General features: G+C 42.7%; 1 protein-coding gene across 1 annotated transcript in view; it reads left to right on the top strand.

The window, feature by feature from the left end:
* Nucleotides 1-20,749, top strand: part of mak (male germ cell-associated kinase) — a 220,107-nt gene that overhangs the window by 107,872 nt on the left and 91,486 nt on the right. The window contains exon 7 of the mRNA XM_043719022.2: nucleotides 2,567-2,738. Coding sequence (XP_043574957.1) covers nucleotides 2,567-2,738 — 172 coding nt within the window. The remainder of the gene's footprint in view (nucleotides 1-2,566; nucleotides 2,739-20,749) is intronic.

Below are 20,749 nucleotides of genomic sequence, written 5' to 3'. Positions count from 1 at the left end.
CTCAGCACCACCTTCTTAACCTGCAATCTTCTTCCTGACCTCTCCCCCCCCCCCCCCCCAACCCCACTCCGGGCTATCACCCTCACCTTAACCTCCTTCCACCTATCGCATTTCCAACGCCCCTCCCCCAAGTCCCTCCTCCCTATCTTTTATCTTAGCCTGCTGGACAAACTTTCCTCATTCCTGAAGAAGGGCTTATGCCCAAAACGTCGATTCTCCTGCTCCTTGGAGGTTGCTTGACCTGCTGCGCTTTTCCAGCAACACATTTTCAGCTCCATACAGATCCAGTAAGTGAAGACAGTTTTAGTATGGAATGGCACAATGTGTCAATGAAGGCTTGGAGGGCTGAAGGGCTTGTTCCTGTGCAGTATCTGTTCTTTGCTCTTTGTGCTTTGTTAGAGCAACCCTTTGGTCTGATATGTCTATTGTGACTTTACTGTTACATGAGAAAAGACTGCCCTCCTCTCTACCATTCAACTACCAACATCTGCAGGACTCAGTCTACAAAGGAGAAAGTGAGCTTCCCTTTGAGCCATATCCTCAGTGATAATAATCAATAAACAGTGTGAGAGCCAGTGTCTGAAATGGCATATACTAGGCTTTAAATATGGCAGTGTGGAAATAGGCCATTTGGCCCAACAAGTCCATACCAACTCTCCGCGAGGAGCATCCCATACAAACTCAACCCCCTACCTTATCTCTGTAGCCCTGCATTTCTCATGGAAAATGCATCTAAGCTACACATCCCTGGATACAAAGGGCAATTTAGCATGGCCAATCCACTTAACCTACACATCTTTGCACTATGGGAGGAAACCGGAGGAAAGGCTGGAATTGAACCCAGGTCCCTGGCACTGTGAGGTAGCAGTGCTAGCCACTGAGCCACCGTGCCATGGCATGAATGCTGAAAGGTCCCAGCGGTGGCTCATTCATCCACTTTTCTAGCTAACATTTCTTCTTTAGAAAAGTGCTTAAGTGTATGGTTACATGATTGATGAGTTGAAGAGCAGAAGGTTGCGTGAGAAATGTTGCTCCAAGCTACTTCAGATCTGGTACCATGATTCTCACTCAATAATATATCTTGACTGAAAGTGGGAAAATTCCAGCCAAAGAAATAGTTTCTCTCTAGCAATCCTATTTGACTGTTATAATCACCTTGACCGGGCAGCATGGTGATTCAGTAGTTAGCACTGCTGCCTCACAGTGCCAGGAATCCAGGTTTGATTCCAGCCTTGGCCAACTTTGTGTGGCAAGTTTACACATTTCTCCCCGTGTCTGCATGGGTTTCCTCTGGGTGCTTTGGTTTCTTCCCACAGTCCAAAGATGTGCAGCTTCAGTGGACTGGCCATGCTAATTTGTGCCATTGTGTCCAGGGATGTACAGGTAAATGGTTTACTATGGGAAATGCAGCATTGCAGGGATAAGGTAGGGGCTTGGGAGCTCTTTGGAGGAACAGTGTGGACTAGATGGGCCAAATGGCCTGCTTCCACACTGTAAGGATTCTATGAACGCTTGATCATCACTTAATCCTCTAAACGCAAGGGAGTACAAGCCTAATCTCTGCAACCTTTGTGGGCGGCACGGTGGCACAGTGGTTAGCACTGCTGCCTCACAGCGCCTGAGACCCGGGTTCAATTCCCGCCTTATTTTTGTTACACAGTCTATAAAGAAAATCTGTTCTCCAGTTGACATTACTTAATGTGGGCTTAACATAATGCTCTCCCCCATTGCAGGTTTGATGGTAAGGTGCCTGTTATCTTACAGTTTCTGCCTTGATTAAATTCATAGTGGGAACACCTATCATCAATGACCTTCCTAACCTTCTGCAATTCAAGAGCCTTATCCCACCATCTCTGGTATTTACCTGGTATGATGGGAGATTCGCTATTGCCCGAAGGCATTCAAATTGCCCTGTTCAAAGACAGTCAGTGCCTGATTTAGGGACCTAGAACTAGTAAGACAATGTGTCCGCTGAGGGCAAACCCTTTCTGTTGCTGTGAAATCCCACTCTACATCCACTCACCTGTCCCCAGGTCCCTCTCCATTTGAGACCTTGAACAGGTAAAGTGCCAGCAGTTACCACCTCCACCTCGGTGCTTCCACGTAATAAAGAGCTTAGTAAGCAAAATTTCTTCCTCCAGACTCTTTGATCCTGAGAAAATCCCCCAACTGTATAGTTAACTGTATGATTGGCACTTACTTTGACAGTCTTTTCAAAACCAAGCATCTAATCCTGAAGAAGGGTTGATACCCGAAACATTGACTTCTCCCCCTCCTGACGCAGCCTGGCTTGCTGCATTCTTCCAGCCTCCTGTGTGTCTACTCATGCCAATTCTCCATCATTTCCATTACATACCGCTCTATGCTATCTTGCTTAGTGTTCTCAATTTCGTAATGAAAACTTTCTAATATATATTATAAAGCACCAAAATAATACAGATTAATTGAGTGTTCCTCTCATTGCTATTTGTAGAATTTTGCTATTTATAAAACAACAGCTGCTTTCAGGCAGTCTCAGAGATATACAATGTAAAGCAGTCTTTTTAACTTTTCCATATTTTCCTAGGTATCGAGCTCCTGAAGTGCTATTGCGATCCTCTGGTTATAGCTCTCCAATTGATATATGGGCTGTGGGCTGCATTATGGCTGAGCTGTACACTCTGAGACCACTCTTTCCAGGGACCAGTGAAGTGGATGAAATCTTTAAAATTTGTCAAGTGTTAGGCACACCAAAGAAAGTGAGTGACATTTATGATTATGCAAATACCACTAGCTCAATTTTCCAATTGCCAGTTTAAAATCTAAACTATAGACTTTAGATGTTGAACTTATCAGTATTATTAAAAGTGCGCAAGTCAAGTGATCAAAGTCACATGATCAAATAAATAATAATGGATAATGCAACAACCAAATTAGTGTAACTCTCAAAGTTTGGGTGAAGATTTGTAGCTCGGGTGCTCGTTGTTGTGGTTCTGTTCGCCGAGCTGGAATTTTTGGTGCAAACGTTTCGTCCCCTGTCTAGGTGACATCCTCAGTGCTTGGGAGCCTCCTGTGAAGCGCTTCTGTGGTGTTTCCTCCGGCATTTATAGTGGCCTGTCCCTGCCGCTTCCGGTTGTCAGTTTCAGCTGTCCGCCGGTATATTGGGTCCAGGTCGATGTGTTTGTTGATGGAGTTTGTGGATGAGTGCCATGCTTCTAGGAATTCCCTGGCCGTTCTTTGTTTGGCTTGCCCTATAAAGGTAGTGTTGTCCCAGTCGAATTCATGGAGTCCTAGAAGCGTGGCACTCATCCACAAACTCCATCAACAAACACATCGACCTGGACCCAATATACCGGCCACTACAGCGGACAGCTGAAACTGACAACCGGAAGCAGCAGGGACAGGCCACTATAAATGCCGGAGGAAACACCACAGAAGTGGCACGGTGGCACAGTGGTTAGCACTGCTGCCTCACAGCGCTAGAGACCCGGGTTCAATTCCCGCCTCAGGCGACTGACTGTGTGGAGTTTGCACGTTCTCCCTGTGTCTGCGTGGGTTTCCTCCGGGTGCTCCGGTTTCCTCCCACAGCACCAAAGATGTGCAGGTCAGGTGAATTGGCCATGCTAAATTGCCCGTAGTGTTAGGTAAGGGGTAAATGTAGGGGTATGGGTGGGTTGCGCTTTGGCGGGTCGGTGTGGACTTGTTGGGCCGAAGGGCCTGTTTCCACACTGTAAGTAATCTAATCTAAAGTAATCTAATCTAATCTAAAGCGCTTCACAGGAGGCTCCCAAGGACTGAGGATGTCACCTAGACAGGGGACGAAACGTTTGCAACAAAAATTTCCAGCTTGGTGTAACTCTATTGATCACACTTTACATCTGAATAACAAGCTTGTGGGTTGAAGTCTTGCTAGAGAAACTCGCTAGAGGACATGTATAACTCTAGTATATTCTTTTGCAGTCTTCACTGAATCAGTTTTGGTTGCCTGGTTTAATAATATTCATAAATTGACAGATGTGCAGGGCCATGAGGTTAAACAGATTAAATGAAAGTACAATTCTGAAGTTGCTGAAATATTCCATAAATACCTGGTTTTGACCCCCTAGATCTATTTTGAATTTATCATCTAGGAAAATGGTAGTGCTACATATATGATGGATGAATTTGTCTATACGATGGTCATTCTAATCAATATTGTCATGAGTAGATGCATTTGCTAAATGTTAACTGGTGAGGACAAGGAGAAGTGGATGCTGTCCTTCCTTCAGGTCCCTGACCAGCTGCATGAAGCCCAGACTAGCAGTTATATTCTCAGCACTTGGTCAGCTTGATTGTCAATTGAACAACTGAGACTCTGTTGCTAAAGCCAGCCCAGAGTAGATTTTGCCCTTGACACCCTTAATCTTTCTCCAAGTAGTGTTTAGATTGAAACGTATTCCACATAAGCCAAATGATTTCCTCCATTCTGAATATTTCAGGTGGTTCCCAAACACTGTTTCATGGTCTTGATTAATTCAACTTAAGACAAAGACACATTGCTGTGTGGGTGATCCAATGGTATCATTACATGGTGGATTCTTGCTTCAGGAGATTGTTAAATTTCTGTGCCAATAAGAGTGTCTTGGGATAGATTCTTTGAAGCTATTTGCCATCTGTTAAGAGGAATGGTGTCCTTCTTTTGATTTTGGGGCTGCAGGTAAACTTAATGATTGATTGTCTTAATAATCTTAATAACCTTAATAATCTTCAGGCCTTGCTTATCGACAGCTTCCTGCAGCTTTGCAGCCTTGATTCTTCATCAACTGGATACTTAATTGGCATAATGGCAGAAGACAGAGTAATGGTGGAAGATTGCTTATTGGACTGGAGGCCTGTGACCAGTAGTGTACCCCTGGGATCGGTTCTGAGTCCTCTTTTGTCTGTCATATATATAAATGATTTGGATGTGAATATAGAAGGCATGGTTAATAAGTTTGCAGATGAAACCAAAATTGGTGGCATTGTAGACAATGAAGAAGATTTTCTAAGACTACAAAGGGATCTGATCAAATAGGTCAATGGGCTGAAAAATGGCAGATGGAGTTCAATCTGGATTAATGTGAGGTATTGCATTTTGGTACAACAAACAAGGGTAGGGCTAATACAATTAATGGTAGGGCCTTGGATTGTAGAACAGAGGGACCTGGGGGTGCAGGGACATAATTCTTTGAAATTTGCATCGCACATAGACAGCATGGTTAAAAAGGCATTTGGCATAGTTGTCTTCTTTGCTCAGTCCTTTGAGGGTAGGGGTTGGGAAGTCTTGTTCAGGTTGCACAGAACACTGGTGAGGCCTCTTCTGGAATACTGTGTCCAGTTCTGATTGCGCAGTTATAGGAAGGATGTTATCAAGCTGGAGAGAGTTCAGAAGAGATTTACCAGAATGTTGCTGGGTATAGAAGTTTTGAGTTTTGGGAGGTTGAGAGGTGATCTAACAGAAGTTTATAAAATAATGAGAGGTATAGATAGAGTTAATGGTAGTTGTCTTTTCTCATGATGGAAAATTTCAAGACTAGGAGATACATTTTTAAGGTGTGAGGAGAGAGATTTAAAAAAAGACATGAGGTAATTTTTTTATGCAGTGCAGTTTGCATGTGGAATGAACGTTCTGAGAAAGTGGTGGATGTGGGTATAATTACAACATTTAAAAGACATTTGGATAGATACATGAATAGGAAAGGTTTGGACGGATGTGAGCCAGGAGCAGGCAGATGGAACTAGTTTAATTTGGAATTATGTTCGGCATGGGCTGGTTGGACAGAAGGCTCTGTTTCCATGCTGTATAATTCTATGACTCGCTTGTTTGGCTAGCAATAGATGTTTTGCTGAATGGTATCTGGCTTTTCCTGACAGATATGGGGGAATCTGTGAGCATTGTGCAGATCATTGATTGTATTGGCTGTCTCTTGGTCATTCTTGTCAAACTACCCTCGTCACTTCCATTAGATGAATATCAGGACCTTTGATGCTATGTTATGGTTGATATCCATGAACTTCTTCCAAAATTCTCCAATGCCTACATTATCTTTTTGGCATATTTACCTCCTCCCTCCTCACTTCCAAAGCCGTTAACATGTCTTCCAGGTGAAGCAATGATTTATCTGTATTTCATTCAATCTTGTCCACTGTATTCACTGTTCAAAACATGGTCTCCTATACATTGGGGAGGCAAAACATGGGCTGAACAATGCTTGAAGAGCGCTTATACTCTCCCTGCAAAGTCGACCCTGAACTTCCATTTGCCTGGCACTTCAACATACCTCCATGTTTCCATGTCAACATTTCTGTCTCAGGCCTGCTACAGTGTTCCAGTGAGCCTCTTTGCATGCCCGAAGATTAACATCTCATCTTCTGCTTAGGGACCCTCCAAGACACAACATTGAGTTCAATAAAGACGTCTCAAAATAAATCATCTCACACTTAACAGGATTAGATTCCTTTCAGTGTGGAAACAAGTCCACATCGACCCTCCGAAAAGCAACCCACCCAGACCCATTCCCCTATATTTACCCCTTCACCTAACACTACGGCAATTTAGCATGGCCAATTCACCTAACCTGCACATCTTTGGACTGTGGGAGGAAACCGGAGCACCTGGAGGAAACCCACGCAGACACGGAGAGAATATGCAAACTCCACACAGACAGTTGCCTGAGGCGGGAATTGAGGCGCTGTGAGGCAGCAGTGCTGATTAAGTTACATTTGCCACTGCTCTGCCCAATTACCAGCTGATCAATGTCAAACTGTAGCCTGAGACCATCCTACTCACTATCAACAACGCCACCAATTTTCATATTGTTTGCAAACTCTTACTAATTATAACATCTACATTCATATCCAAGTTGTTAATGTACATAACAAACAGCAAGGGTCCAGCGTCAATCCCTGCGGTACATCATGGCCAGAAGCTTTCAATCACAAAGGTGACCCTCCACCATCACCTTCAGCTCTGATGAAGGGTCATGTAGTCTGAACCATTAGCTTGCTTTCTCTCCGCGGATGTTGCCTGACCTGCTGTGATCTCCAGCATTTTTGTTTTCAGTACAGATTCCATAGATCGCTGAAGGTGTCAGCGCAGGGAGATGCGGCGGTGAAGATGACATACAGGATAATTGTGTTCATTACCTAATGCGTAGAATATAGGAACAGGGAAGTCTTATTTCAACCTTATAGAACATTGGTTGGGACGCAAATGGAATATTAAGTACTGTAGTGGTCACCACACTACTGGAAGGACATGATTGCACTAGAGAGAGTTCAGAAGAGATTCAGCATGATAATACCTTGGATGGAAATTTTCAGCTATGAGGAGAAACTAGATATCTTGGGTTTCTTTTTTTTTTGGAGCAGTCTGGCCCAGATGTAGACTGTTTAATTTATAATAGTCCCACTTCCCCCAGATGTCCCTCCAATGTCCCAAAAATCGGAACCCCCTTCCTCCTGCACCACCTCTCAAGCCATGCATTTATCCTGCCTATTCTTTCATTTCTACTCTGACTAGGACTTGGCACTGGTAGCAATCCTGAGATTACTATCTCTGAGGTCCTACTTTTTAACTTGGCTCTACACTCCCTAAATTGTATTTTTAGAACGTCATCCCATTTTTTACCTATATCGTTGGTGCCTGTATGCACCATGACAGCTGGCTGTTCACCCTCCCCCTTCAGAATGTTCTGCAGCCAATCTGAGACATCCCTGACCCATGCACCTGGGAGGCAGCATACCATTCAGAAGTCTTGTTTTCGACTACAAAACCTCCTACCTACTCCTTATGATTAATCTCCTATGACTATAGCCCTTACACACTTTTTCCTGCCCTTCTGTACAACAGAGTCAGCTCCGGTGCCATGAACCTGGGTACTGCTGCCATCCCCTGGTGAGTCATCTCCCCCAACAGTATCCAAAAATGGTATACCTGTTTTGGAGGGAGATGACTGCAAGGAACACCTGCACTGTCTTTCTGCTCTTTCTTTGTCTTTTGGTCACCCATTTCCTTTCTCCCTCAGCAATCCTAATCTGAAAAAGAAAAAAGAACAAAGAAAATTTACAGCCCAGGAACAGGCCTTTAGGCCCTCCAAGCCTGAGCCAATCCAAATCCACTGTCTAAACCTGTCGCCCAATTCCTAAGTATCTGTATCCCTCTGCTCCCCACCTACTCATGCATCTGTCTAGATGCATCTTAAATGAATCTGCCATGTCTGCCTCTACCACCTCTGCTGGCAACGCGTTCCAGACACCCACCACCCTTTGTATAAAGTACTTGCCGTTGTATCCCCCTTAAACTTTTCAACTCTCACCTTGAAAGCGTAACCTCTCATTATTGAATCCTTCACCCTGGGAAAAAGTATCTCTATCTACCCTGTCCATACCCTTCATGATTTTGTAAACCTCAATCAGGTCCCCCATCAATCTCCTTTTTTCTAATAAAATCAAACCTAATCTACTCAACCTCTCTTCATAGTTAGCACCTTCAATATAAGGCAACATCCTCGTAAGCCTTCTCTGCACCCTCTCCAAAGTGTCCACATCCTTTATATAATGTGGCGACCAGAACTGTACACAGTATTCTAAATGTGGCCAAACCAATATTGTGTACAATTTTAACATGACCTGCCAGCTGTTATACTCAATACACCGTCCGATGAAGGCAAGCGTACCATATGCCTTCTTGACCACTCTATCTACCTGTGCAGCAACCTTCAGGGTACAATGGATCTGCACTCCCAGATCTCTCTGCCCATCAACTTTTCCCAAGGCTCTTCCATTCATTGTATAATTCACTCTAGAATTAGACTTTCCAAAATGCATCACCTCACATTTGTCTGGATTGAACTCCATCTGCCACTTTTCTGCCCAACTCTCCAGTCTATCTATATTCTCTGATAGTCCCTTATGCTTTCTACTGCTCCACCAATCTTTGTGTCATCTGCAAACTTGCTGATCATACCAACAGTGCCCTCTTCCAGATCATTTATGTATATCACAAACAACAGTGACCCCAGCACTGATCCCTGTGGAAAACCACTGGTCACCTTTCCATTTCAAGAAACTCGCTTCAATTACTATTCTCTGTCTCCTGTTGCTCAACTAGTTCTTTATCCACCTAGGTAGAACTCCTGCACACCATGTGACTTCAATTTCTCTATTAGTTTACCATGGGGAACCTTACCAAACGCCTTACTAAAATCCCTGTATATGACATCAACAGCCCTTCCTTCATCTATCAACTTGGTCACTTCTTCAAAGAATCTGCAGTGTGATCACTTTGGTAAATGTTCTATCCATGACCTCCTCAGCATCGCGGATGCTCCAGAGTGAGTCCATCGCAGGTCCAGAAGCGTCATGTGATCTAATAAGAGCTGCAGCAGGAGACACTTCCTGCACGTGAAGGAGTCAGGGACATCAGCCGCATTCTTGAGCTCCCACATTGAGCAAGAGGAGCATAACACGGGTCTGAGATCTCCTGCCATTTTTACTCTTAAGCTTAACTTAGTCTAAATGTCATATCAAATATTGGATAAATTAGAAAAGAACAAAATAAAATTTTTTACCAATCACATGATAAAAATGAAATAGAAAAGCCTTACCTTATCAACACACCAGAGTTTATTTTGGTTCAAGAAAGATGATGGGTGGGATACACTACACGTGAAGTGATTTGGGTTCAGCCTCTGCCCAGATACATCAATTCACTCACCTTCCCAGAGCGCAATTCGACCACTCCCACTCAGCTTTGCTGCCAAAATGAAAGGGAATCTTACTTACCGACCTGGCAGTCCCCGGATCCTCACTCTCACCATTCCCTCTGCTGATGAAAATGAAGCAATGAAGGGACAACAAAGTTCTAAAGAAGTGGAGGTGTGATTTTGTTAGTTAATAATGCTATTGAGTAATAGAGAAGGATGACAAAAATTAAGAAATGAAGATATGAAAACGGTTTGGCTAGAGATGAGACATAACTCAAAGTAAGAAGTCACCTGTGGGATGGTGTACAGGTGGCCCAATGTAACCACCTGGTAGAGTAGAACATAAAGGAAGAAAGAATGACAGCTTGTCAGAAGTTTTTGTCACTAATCATGGGAGATAGTAATCTTCATATAGGCTGTTGGAAAGAGATTTTAATTTTTGATTTTGGAGTCCTATGTTTAGCAGCACCGATTTGTTTTTATTTGGAGCGAATTACCAATACTGTATTGGAGAGTCATGATTTGGAGGTGCCGGTGTTGGACTGGGGTGGACAAAGTTAAAAATCACACAACACTAGATTATAGTCCAACAGGTTTATTTGGAAGCATTAGCTTTTGGGGTGCTGCTCTTTCATCAGGTGATTGTGGAGAATAAGATTGTAAGACACAGAATTTATAGCAAAAGTTTACAGTGTGATATAACTGAAAATATATATCGAAAAAAACCTGGATTTGTTAAGTCTCTCATCTTTTAGAATGATCATGTTGGTTTCAGTTCTTTCAAATGTAAATCGCAAAACTTTTATAAAAAGTTACTTTTAAAAGTTCTGACTGAGGAAACTGCTTTGTTCGGCTAACAATTCTCTTTGGCCATTTCGTGTTGGCTAAAAAAAACAGATAATCATTTTATTTTACCTTCAGCCATGGGCAGCTCCAACATAGGCTAACTTCCATAGATTAAGTGGGCAAAGATGGGCTACATGTGATTCATAGAATGTCTTCTGGATAGTGTTTTTGAACAGCATGTTCTGGAGCTGACCATCAAGCAGGCCTGCTAAACATGGTATTCTGCTACGTGATAAGATGAATGAATTACTTCAAAGTGCCAGGTAGCAGTGACCATAATTTTGAATCTTACATTAACTTTGCAAGAGGGAAGAGTGGATCCCCAGCTTTTCTTAAAATTTAAAATAAAGATAATTTTGAGGGCATGAAAGCAAAGCTGGCAAAAAGTGAATTGTCAAATGAGATTAAAGGAAAGAAAAGCGCAGCACGGTTGCTTAGTGATTACCACTGCTGCCTCGCAACGCCAGGGCTATAGGTTCAATTTCAGCCTAAGGTGACTGTCTGTGTGTAATTCTCCCAGTGTCTGCTTAGGTTTCCTCCGGGTGCTCCAGTTACTGCCTTCATTTCATTCCTGATGAAGGGCTCCTAGGATGCTGCCTGACCTGCTGTGCTTTTCCAGCACCACTCTAATCTAGACTCAGATCTAGACTTACCTTCCAGAGGGAACTAAGAGACTGGTCTGTGCTCTGTTTCATGGAGACTTGGCTCACTCTAGTCATATTTGCCTTACAAGCTGAGGAGCTTTCCATACATCGCATGGACCTCACAGCATTCTTGCTTTAGGCAAAGGGTGGTGAAGTATGCTTCCTGGTGAACACCTCCTAGATGATCAGGCATGGCAATCCTGGCAAGCCATTACTCTCTGGACCAAAGATACCCTACAGTAAAATGTGCTCCTTACTACCTGTCACATGGGTTCACCTCTGCCATCCTAACAGCAGTCGATATACCCACCATCCAGATGTGAAGAATGCCCTGGATGAAATTTACAGTGCCACAAACACTCTGGTGCCAACATTTCCTGAGGCCTTATTGTGGCCAGTGACTTCAACCAAGCCAACCTCAAGAGACTGCTGCCAAAGTATCACCAACACATCTCCTGCCCCAGTAGAGGACCGGATATCCTGGACCACTGCTATTCAACCATCAAAAATGCCTACTGCTCCATCCTCATCAAAACTTCAGAAAACCAAATCATAACACTGTGTTCCTCCTGGCAGCTTATAAGCAGAAGCTGAAACGGGGGGGATCCTTCACAGAAAGTAGTACAATACTGGTTTAAGGTAGTGGAAGAGTGTCTCCAGACTGCTTGGAATCAGTAGACTGGACCATATTCAAGTACTGAGCAGAAAATCTGGATGATACTCCACCACTGTCACAGACTTCATTAGCAAATGTCTGAAGGACTGTATGCCAAATAAGTCAATCCAGGTGTTTCCCAACCAGAAACCCTAGATGAACTGGGAAATCCATTCATTGCTGAAGGCCAGGCATGCAGCGTTCCACTCGGTTGACCCAGACATAAACAAAAAATCCAGACATGAACTCTGCAAAGCTATCAGAGATGAGAAGAGGCAGTATCAGACCAAGTTAGATGCCCAAATCAACCTTACGGGTCCCCACTGCTTGTGGCAAGGCCTAAGCAACATAACAGGATACTAAATGAAGCAGAGCAAGGTAGCAGACAAAGATTACTCCCCCCCCCCCGCCTCAATGATGCACTCAAAGCTTTCTATGCTCGGTTTGAGCAGAATGCCAGCAGCATGGTGTCATCTGCCCTGACAGCCTTGAATGCACCTATTCCCTCTGTCACTGCTTTAGATGTCAGGTTGGTTTTCCTGGCAGTCAACCCAAGAAAAGCAGCAGACCAGATGGAGTCCCCAGATCCTATGCAGACCAGCTGGCAGAGGTATTCACTGACATCTTCAACCTCTCTCTCCTGCAAGCCCAAGTCCCCATCAGCTTCAAGAAAACCACCATCATCAAGTATCTAAGAAAGCACATGCAATGTGCCTTAATGATTACCGCCCAGTAGTTCTGACCTCCATAATCATGAAGTGCTTCGAGAGACCAGCCATGGCCTACATCAGCTCTAGTCTCCCAGCCTGCCTTGATCCCTTGCAATTTTCCTACCAGCGTAACAAGTCCACAGCAGATGCCATTTCCCTAGCCCTGCAGTCATCCCTGGAACATCTGGACAACAAGGACACATACATCAGACTCCCTCTCACTGACTACAGCTCTGTCTTCAACACCATTATCCCCTCCAAACTGATCTCAAAACTCTGAGACCTAAGTCTCAGCTCCGCCCTCTTCAACTGGATCCTCAGCTTTCTGACCCACAGTCCGCAATCAGTGAAGATAGCTAACTGCACCTCCTGCATAATAACAGCCAACACCGGAACTCCCCAAGGATGCATTCTCAAACTGTACTTCTTGCACATTCCCTACTGTACTTCTTGCACATCTGCAACTATGTTGCCAAATTCCGAACAAACGCCATCTACAAATTTGCTGACAACACCACCGTGGTAGGATGGATATCAAATAACTATTGATACAGAAAGGTTACAGAAAGGAGACAGAGGGCTTGGTGACATGGTGCAATGAGAACCACCTTTCTCTCAATATTAGTAAAACCAAAGAACTGATCATTGACTTCAGTACAAAAAAAGGAGAACACACCCCCATCTACATTAATTGAGCTGAAATTGAGAGAGTTGAGACTGTCAAGTTTCTAGCAGAAACAATAACCAACAACCTGTTCTGGACCTCCCATGTAGATGTAATGATCAAGCTTCCTCTTCCTCAGGTGGCTCAAGAAATTTGGAATGTCCATAAGGACCCCCACCAACTTTTACAGATGTATCATGGAAAGAAGACTGTCTGGGTGCTTAACAGCACAGTACGGCAACCGCTCTGCCCAGGACTGTAAAAAACGACAGAAGGTCGTGTGCATAGCTCAAACGATCACAGAAGCCAACCATAGACTCCATTTATGCATCTTATTGCTACTGAAAGGCTGCCAACATCACCAAAGGCCCATCCCAGCCCAAAGAATGCTCTCCTACAACGTCTTCCATCAGGCAAAAGATACAGAGCTTGAACACACATCAGCAGGTTTCAGAACAGCTTCTTCCCTGCCTTTATTAGATTGATAAATGAACTTTGTAACTTCAATTAATGCTGATCTTGTCTTGTGCACATCCTGTGCAATGTCACCTCTGTGCCTTACTCTGTTCAAGTTTTTTTCACCTATGATCTGTATATCCTTGCCTACTATGATCTGCCTGTACTGCTTGCAAACAAAGCAATGTGACTATAAATAAAATCAGTCAATCAATCAATAATCATGGAAGATTTTAATCTTTATATACATTAACTAGATAGGTCAGATGGGAAAGCGTAGCCTGATATGATGCAAAGAATGTCTCTGGAAAGTTTCTTAAAACAGCATGTTCTGGAGCTGACCAGCAAGCAGACTATACTAGACCTGAGATTCTGTAACACAATAGGGTTAATTAATGATCTTATAGTGAAGGCAGCTACAGGTATCAGTGACCATAATTTTGAATTTTACATTTAGTTTGAGAGAGACAAAAGTGAGTCCAAGACTTTTAAATCTAAAATGCCAGCAATTATGAGGGCATGAAAGCATTGCTGGCAAAAGTGAATTGTAAAATTTGGTTAAAGGATAGGACAATAAAGATACAGTGGCTGACATACATTAGGTTGTTTCAGAATTTGCTGAATAGATATATTCCAATGAGTAAGAACATTTCCTCATTTGGGACACACTATCCAGAGCTAACTAGAAAGGTTAAAGTTAATATCAAACTTGAAGAGAAAACTCATGATTGTGCAACACAGATGGTAGGTTAGAAGTTAGAAGAAGTGTTTTTAAAAAAAGTGATTGTTGGCCCCATAGAAAGTCAGACAGGAGAATTAATCATTAAAAATAAGAAAATGGCAGATGAACTGATCTTTTGAATTGCTCTTCTATAAAGAGGATGCAAGTAACATCTGAGAAACAGCAATAAATCAGAAAATGGAAGAGTGGAATGAACTCAGGAATATGACAATCATTGGGGATGTGGTGCGTGTAACTTGTTGGGGATGTGGGCTGACAAGTGCCAGGGCCCTAATGGACTTCACCTAAAATCTTAAAAGATGTGGCTAGTGAATTAGTTAATGCATTGGTTTTGAATTGCCCACACTCCCTTGATTTCGGGAAGGCCCTCTTAAATTGGAAGGTAGCAGACCTAATTACTTTATTCAAAAAGGGAAGGATACAGAAAACAGGAAATTACACGCCAGCTAGCCAACATAGAAAGCATTGAACAGTACAGCAACAGGCCCTTCAGCCCATTATGTCTGCACAGAACATGGTGCCATTCTAAACTAATCCTATCTGCCTGCCCACGGTTGGTATCCCTCTATTCCCTGCCTGTTCATGTGTGTTTCCAAATGTCTCTCAAACTTTGCTATCTACCAGATTCCTGTAAGTGCATTTGAGGAACCTACCACCCTCTGTGCAAAACAACTTATCTCCGGCATCCTCTTTAAAATTTTCCCTCTCACCCTAAACCTATTCCCCATAGTATTTGACATTTTTACCCTAGGATAAAAGACTGAATATCCACCACATCCTTGCCTCTCATAATTTTATATATTTCTCTCAGGTCACCTTTCAGCCTCTGACACTCCAGTTAAAACAATCTAAGTTTGTTCAAACTCTCCTTGAAGGTAAAACACTCCAGTTGAGGCAACTTCCTGGTAAATGTCTTTTGCACCCTTCCAGAGCCTTCACATCCTTCCTGTTGTATGGTGACCAGAACCGCACACAATGCTCCAAATGTGGCCAAACTGAAATTTTATATAGCTGCAACATAACTTGTCAATTTTTCTACTCAGTGCCTCGAGTGCTGATGGCAAGAATGCTGTGCACCTTTTTACCACCTGATCCACTTGGATGTTGCCACTATCAAGGAGTTATTGACATGAACTCCAAGATCCCTCTGTATATCAGTGTTTCTAAAGGTCCTGCCATTTACTGTATTCTTTCCTCTTGCATTTGGCCTTCCAAACTGTATCACTTTGTCTGGATTAAACTCCATCTGCTATTCCTCAGCCCAACTATACAACTAATCTATATCCCAATTTTTGAGTGTCAAGATGTAATTAGAGCTAAGTATCCCAGTGTATGAATTACAACAAAATTACTGTACAGGCACCACAAGTAATTAGGAAAAGCGATAGCATGTTATCAATTATCGCAGTGGGGATTAAATGTAAAAATTAGGAAAGATATGCTTCAGTTAAACAAAGCATCATGAGACCATATTTGGAGTACTGTGCTCAGTATCGGTCAGGCAGCATCTAGGGAACAGGAGAATCGACGTTTCGGGCATTAGCCCTTCTTCAGGAATGAGGAAAGTTGGTCCAGCAGGCTAAGATAAAAGATAGGGAGGAGGGACTTGGGGGAGGGGCGTCGGAAATGTGATAGGTGGAAAGAGGTCAAGGTGAGGGTGATAGGTCAGACTGGGGTGGGGGCGGAGAGGTCGGGAAGAAGATTGCAGGTTAGGAAGGCGGTGCTGAATTTGATGGATTTGACTGAGACAGGCTGGGGGAGGGGAAATGAGGAAACTGGTGAAATCCGAGTTCATCCCTTGTGGTTGGAGGGTTCCTAGCCGGAAGATGAGGCGTTCTTCCTCCAACCGTCGTTTCGCTGTGGTCTGACGATGGAGGAGTCCAAAGACCTGCATATCCTTGGTGGAGTGGGAGGGGGAATTGAAATGTTGAGCTACAGGGTGGTTGGGTTGGTTGGTCCGGGTGTCCCAGAGGTGTTCTCTGAAACGCTCCGCAAGTAGGCGGCCTGTCTCCCCAATATAGAGGAGGCCACATCGGGTGCAAAGGATGCAATAGATGATATGTGTGGAGGTACAGGTGAATCTGTGGCGGATATGGAAGTTTCCTTTGGGGCCTTGGAGGGAGGTGAGGGGGGAGGTGTGGGCGCAAGTCTTGCACCTCCTGCGGTTGCAGGGGAAGGTGCCGGGAGTGGAGGTTGGGTTGGTGGGGGGTGTGGATCTGACGAGGGAGTCACGGAGGGAGTGGTCTTTACGGAATGCTGATAGGGGAGGGGAGGGAAATATATCCTTGGTGGTGGGGTCCGTTTGGAGGTGGCGGAAATGACGGCGGATGATGCGCTGTACATGGAGGTTAGTGGGGTGGTAGGTGAGGACCAGTGGGGTTCTGTCCTGGTGGCGGTTGGAGGGGCGGGGTTCAAGGGCGAAGGATCGGGAAGTGGAAGAGATGCGGTGGAGGGCATCGTATCGGGAAGTGGAAGAGATACGGTGGAGGGCATCGTGTTTTTCCAGCAACACATTTCCATCTCTGATCCCCAGCATATGCAGACCTCACTTTCTCCTCAGTATCGGTCAGCTTAATTAAGGGAGAATATACACGGGACTTGCATTTAACTCATTTCAAAGAAGATTTACCAAAGTGATACCTGAAATTATTGGATTACCTTAAGAGGAAAGATAGGGTGGGCTGTGCTAGTGTCAGCTGGAGTTCAGAAGAGTAAGGATCAACTTGATTTAAACATATAAGGTTCTGAGGAATATGTTAAGTTAGATACATTAGATGGGGAGAGAGTGTCTCCTCTTATAGAACTAGAATCACTGTTTACAGTGAAGAGTCATCCATTTTGAAACAGAGGCAATTTTTTTTTCACTTCTCAGATGATAGAGAGTCTTTGAAACTCTCATCCTGAAATGCTGTGGAAGCAGAGAGCCTGAGCATTTTTAAAGAAATGTAGATAGATGGGGCTGTTTCCAAATGTGAGTAAATCCTCTCTCTAAGAATCTTCTCCACTAATGTCCTACCACCAACTTAGCTCTGAATGTCCTCCAGGGAATTGCGTCTGTCTCAGTATGAACTAACTGCTGAATTATTTAATTCAGAATTGGCTTTTTGTGCTTCAGTTTGAAATGTCATATAAAACACTCCACCTAGATTATCTTCATCTCTCCGGAAAAGTTTCAGCTACCTTTTCATTTGTTCATCATGTCACATCAACCCTTACTGGTGGATTTTTAACCCATCATTCTAGTCACTATGCAGAAGGGAAAAATACTAGGAACAATGATCCTGTAATTATTCTGTTTCTTGACCCTTCTTTGGGCACTGTAATTATGGGCAAAGTAATGACATTTAGTCTTGCTGTTAGATCTCATGTTTTCCAGTGAGAGTCCAAGTACGGTGGTAGATTCAAGTACAATTTTGTTTCGGTACAACTTCATTACATCTTCATCTTTTCATTGCAGCAAGACACACAAAAGCTTCAGATTGTGTTATACAATTTTTGTAAACGTAGAGCGCAACCACCAACCAAACTACTCCCCCCCCCACCCCCGATTTCTGTTGGTCAGCGGCACCAGTTATCCCTCTGTAATCGGCTCAGGTACAGCATCTTACACAACTGAGCTTGCTAATCACTGAGATGGACAGGCCTGTGGTCCACCTCTGGTCCTTCATGATGTTTTCTAGACTTTCTTATCTATCTCCTTGAGGCTTTTCACAATGGTTACTGTATTCAAATAACATTTGCCAGCTACACCATGTTAACTGCCAATTAATTGGATATTTGACTATTACTTCAGGAACCTTTAAATTCGTCATTACAGAAATATTATTGATTTTTGATTAGTTCCAATAAAGTTATGTGGTTACACCTAATGTTATAATTCTTTAACTAACAAGTTGTGTCTTAATGTGCTCATTCAATCCACATTCCAATATCTGCTAATCTCTGTATTCATTCCTCCCTGCAATGATAAGGGAGTTGGGGGACACTTTTGCTGTCTGAAACTGATTTGAATTTTTTCCTCTAATACTTTTGGTGATTTTTTTTGTATGTAAGTGGATCTAAGCTACTTCAGAGTCTGTATCTATGATTATGTGGAGGATCTTAACTAAAACCTACTCTTAATATTGTAACAGGTTGATTAAATAATTCAAGAGTAATAACTAATTAGTGTGAAATGTTCTTATCTATGTAAGCAATTGCAGCTGTACATTCTATCTCATCTAAGCAGTCTTGATTATACTGAGTTAATTAGTTCTACTTGCAGAGACTTATTAAGCAAGTATTTTCCCACACGCTCTAATTACCTGTCAGCCATGTTCTTCTGGATTAGCCATGGGCAGCCATCCGCCATTTTGTGCTGCTCAGTCATGGGTAATCCTAACACGTGCCAAATCATTACACAGAAGTAAGTCTACTCTATCAATACATAATTACTTCTGATAAAAATCACTTTCCAGTTGTACTTCATATATCAATTCCATTTATTAATACCTTAGATCCCATCGAACTCTCTGGAAAGAAAACTAAGTTTTTCTCCAGTATGCGTTATTCTAGTGCCCATGTATCTCTTAGTATGGATTTACCTGCCTCATCTGGAAAAAAAAAGAATTACCTTCTCTTTCAACAAAAATCCTGAATACTTTTCATCTACCTTACATATTTCTTTACTAATGACAGAATTCACGTCCAGTCTTTTTGTTACAGTTAGAGTTACATCCTAGTCTTTAGCATCATCATTTGAGTTTCCTCCTCCAATTTTATATATTCCTATAAATTCCATGGGCTTATATCGCAACCTCCGATATTCTGAATGCATGTGGCCCGACTAATTACGATAGAAACGTTTAATCTTTCAAATTTAACCTCAACTCTCAGCAATTTCTTAATCTGAGGAGGAGTACTTAGGTATTCCCTACAATCCATTCTCTGTGCTGGTTACCTGCCTTCCTTTCGCTCTCCCACTTTTTGATTTGATCAATGGTGGAAGAAGGTTTATGGATCAGTTCATAAACCTTTCCTCAGATGGCGATGTCTAACTTTAAATTGAGGGGCGATAGATGTAGGACAGATATCAGAGGCAGTTTCTTTACTCATGGAGTTGTAGGGGTGTGGACTGCATTGCCTGCAACAGTAGTAGACTTGCCAACTTAAAGGACATTTAAATGGTCATTGGATAAGCATATGGACGAGAATGGAATAGTCTAGGTTGGATGAGCTTCAGATTGGTTTCACAGGTCAGCATAATATCAAGGGCCGAAAGGCCTGTACTTCGCTGTAAAGTTCAAAAAATAATGTTCAAAATAATCAGCAGCCATTACAACTGCTTATCTCTCCATTGCTACCCATTGGTTTTCTGCATGCAATTTTTAATTCTTTTAAAACAGCAATTTCTCTGTGAGCATGATAAATATTCTCAGCCTTTAATGCTCTTATCAACCTATCAAAATTATTTTGTTTCACTCTCTCAAACTCAGCATAAGTTTATGCAGGCTGTTTCCATAAGTTCCAAAGCCTCTTGCTATATGCTTCTGGGACCAACTCTTACATGCTTAGAATAGCCTTTCCCATCACATCATAATTCCTAGATTATTCCTCCGACAGGAATACATAAATTTCATGTTAATTACTAATTAAATTGCTTTGCATAGGCAGGGTCTAATCTGCTTTTGGTCAACTCATTTGAATTGCTATCTTCTCAACTGACATGAGAAATGCTTCCACGTGCTTCTCTTCAAGTTTCGGCAAAGCCTGCACTAACTTAAACATCTCCTAAATGAACTGTGGATTGTGACTAGAATCTTCCTCTTCCAAGCTTCCCTTACCTTCTGATTTAGTTGGCTTAAGATTATATAAATTTATAATTTAAATTCTGTTTCTTTCTTTTTTTCCTTCCGGTCTCTCTCTCTCTTTCTGCATTTTGGAATTCCCATGTTTAAGTTCTAGTTCCTTTGGAGTTCCAACTCCAATTTCTTTATCTCCAATTGCTTTGTCTGCAACCCAAGCTTCATTGATGCATCTTTTGTGTAACCTAGATGGTTTAGACTTTCTATTTTCATTAAATCTAACTGTTCCATTGATAAATCTATAATGCCTGCCTTTTTTGCTTGCTTCGGAACTTTATTTCCTGCCTGCAACTGAAACTTCTGATCTTCAAAAAAAAATCTTCAACAATTTCCAGTGCCATATTAAGTCTGTATAAAAACTTGATGTCAGATATCCACTGTAAGTCAATTTCAGACCTGCATTGTCTATGTTTCAAACTCTGACTTGAGGCCCCAGTTATGTTATGATATGGAGACAGTTAGCCAAATCAGATCAGCATCCCCAT

The sequence above is a fragment of the Chiloscyllium plagiosum genome, unplaced genomic scaffold (assembly GCF_037043375.1).
Source record: "Chiloscyllium plagiosum isolate Xiang-an unplaced genomic scaffold, Cpla_swu_hap1 HiC_scaffold_34, whole genome shotgun sequence".
Lineage (NCBI taxonomy): Eukaryota > Metazoa > Chordata > Chondrichthyes > Orectolobiformes > Hemiscylliidae > Chiloscyllium > Chiloscyllium plagiosum.
The sequence above is the reverse complement of the archived record's forward strand: the minus strand, read 5'-3'. Positions and strand labels throughout refer to the sequence as shown.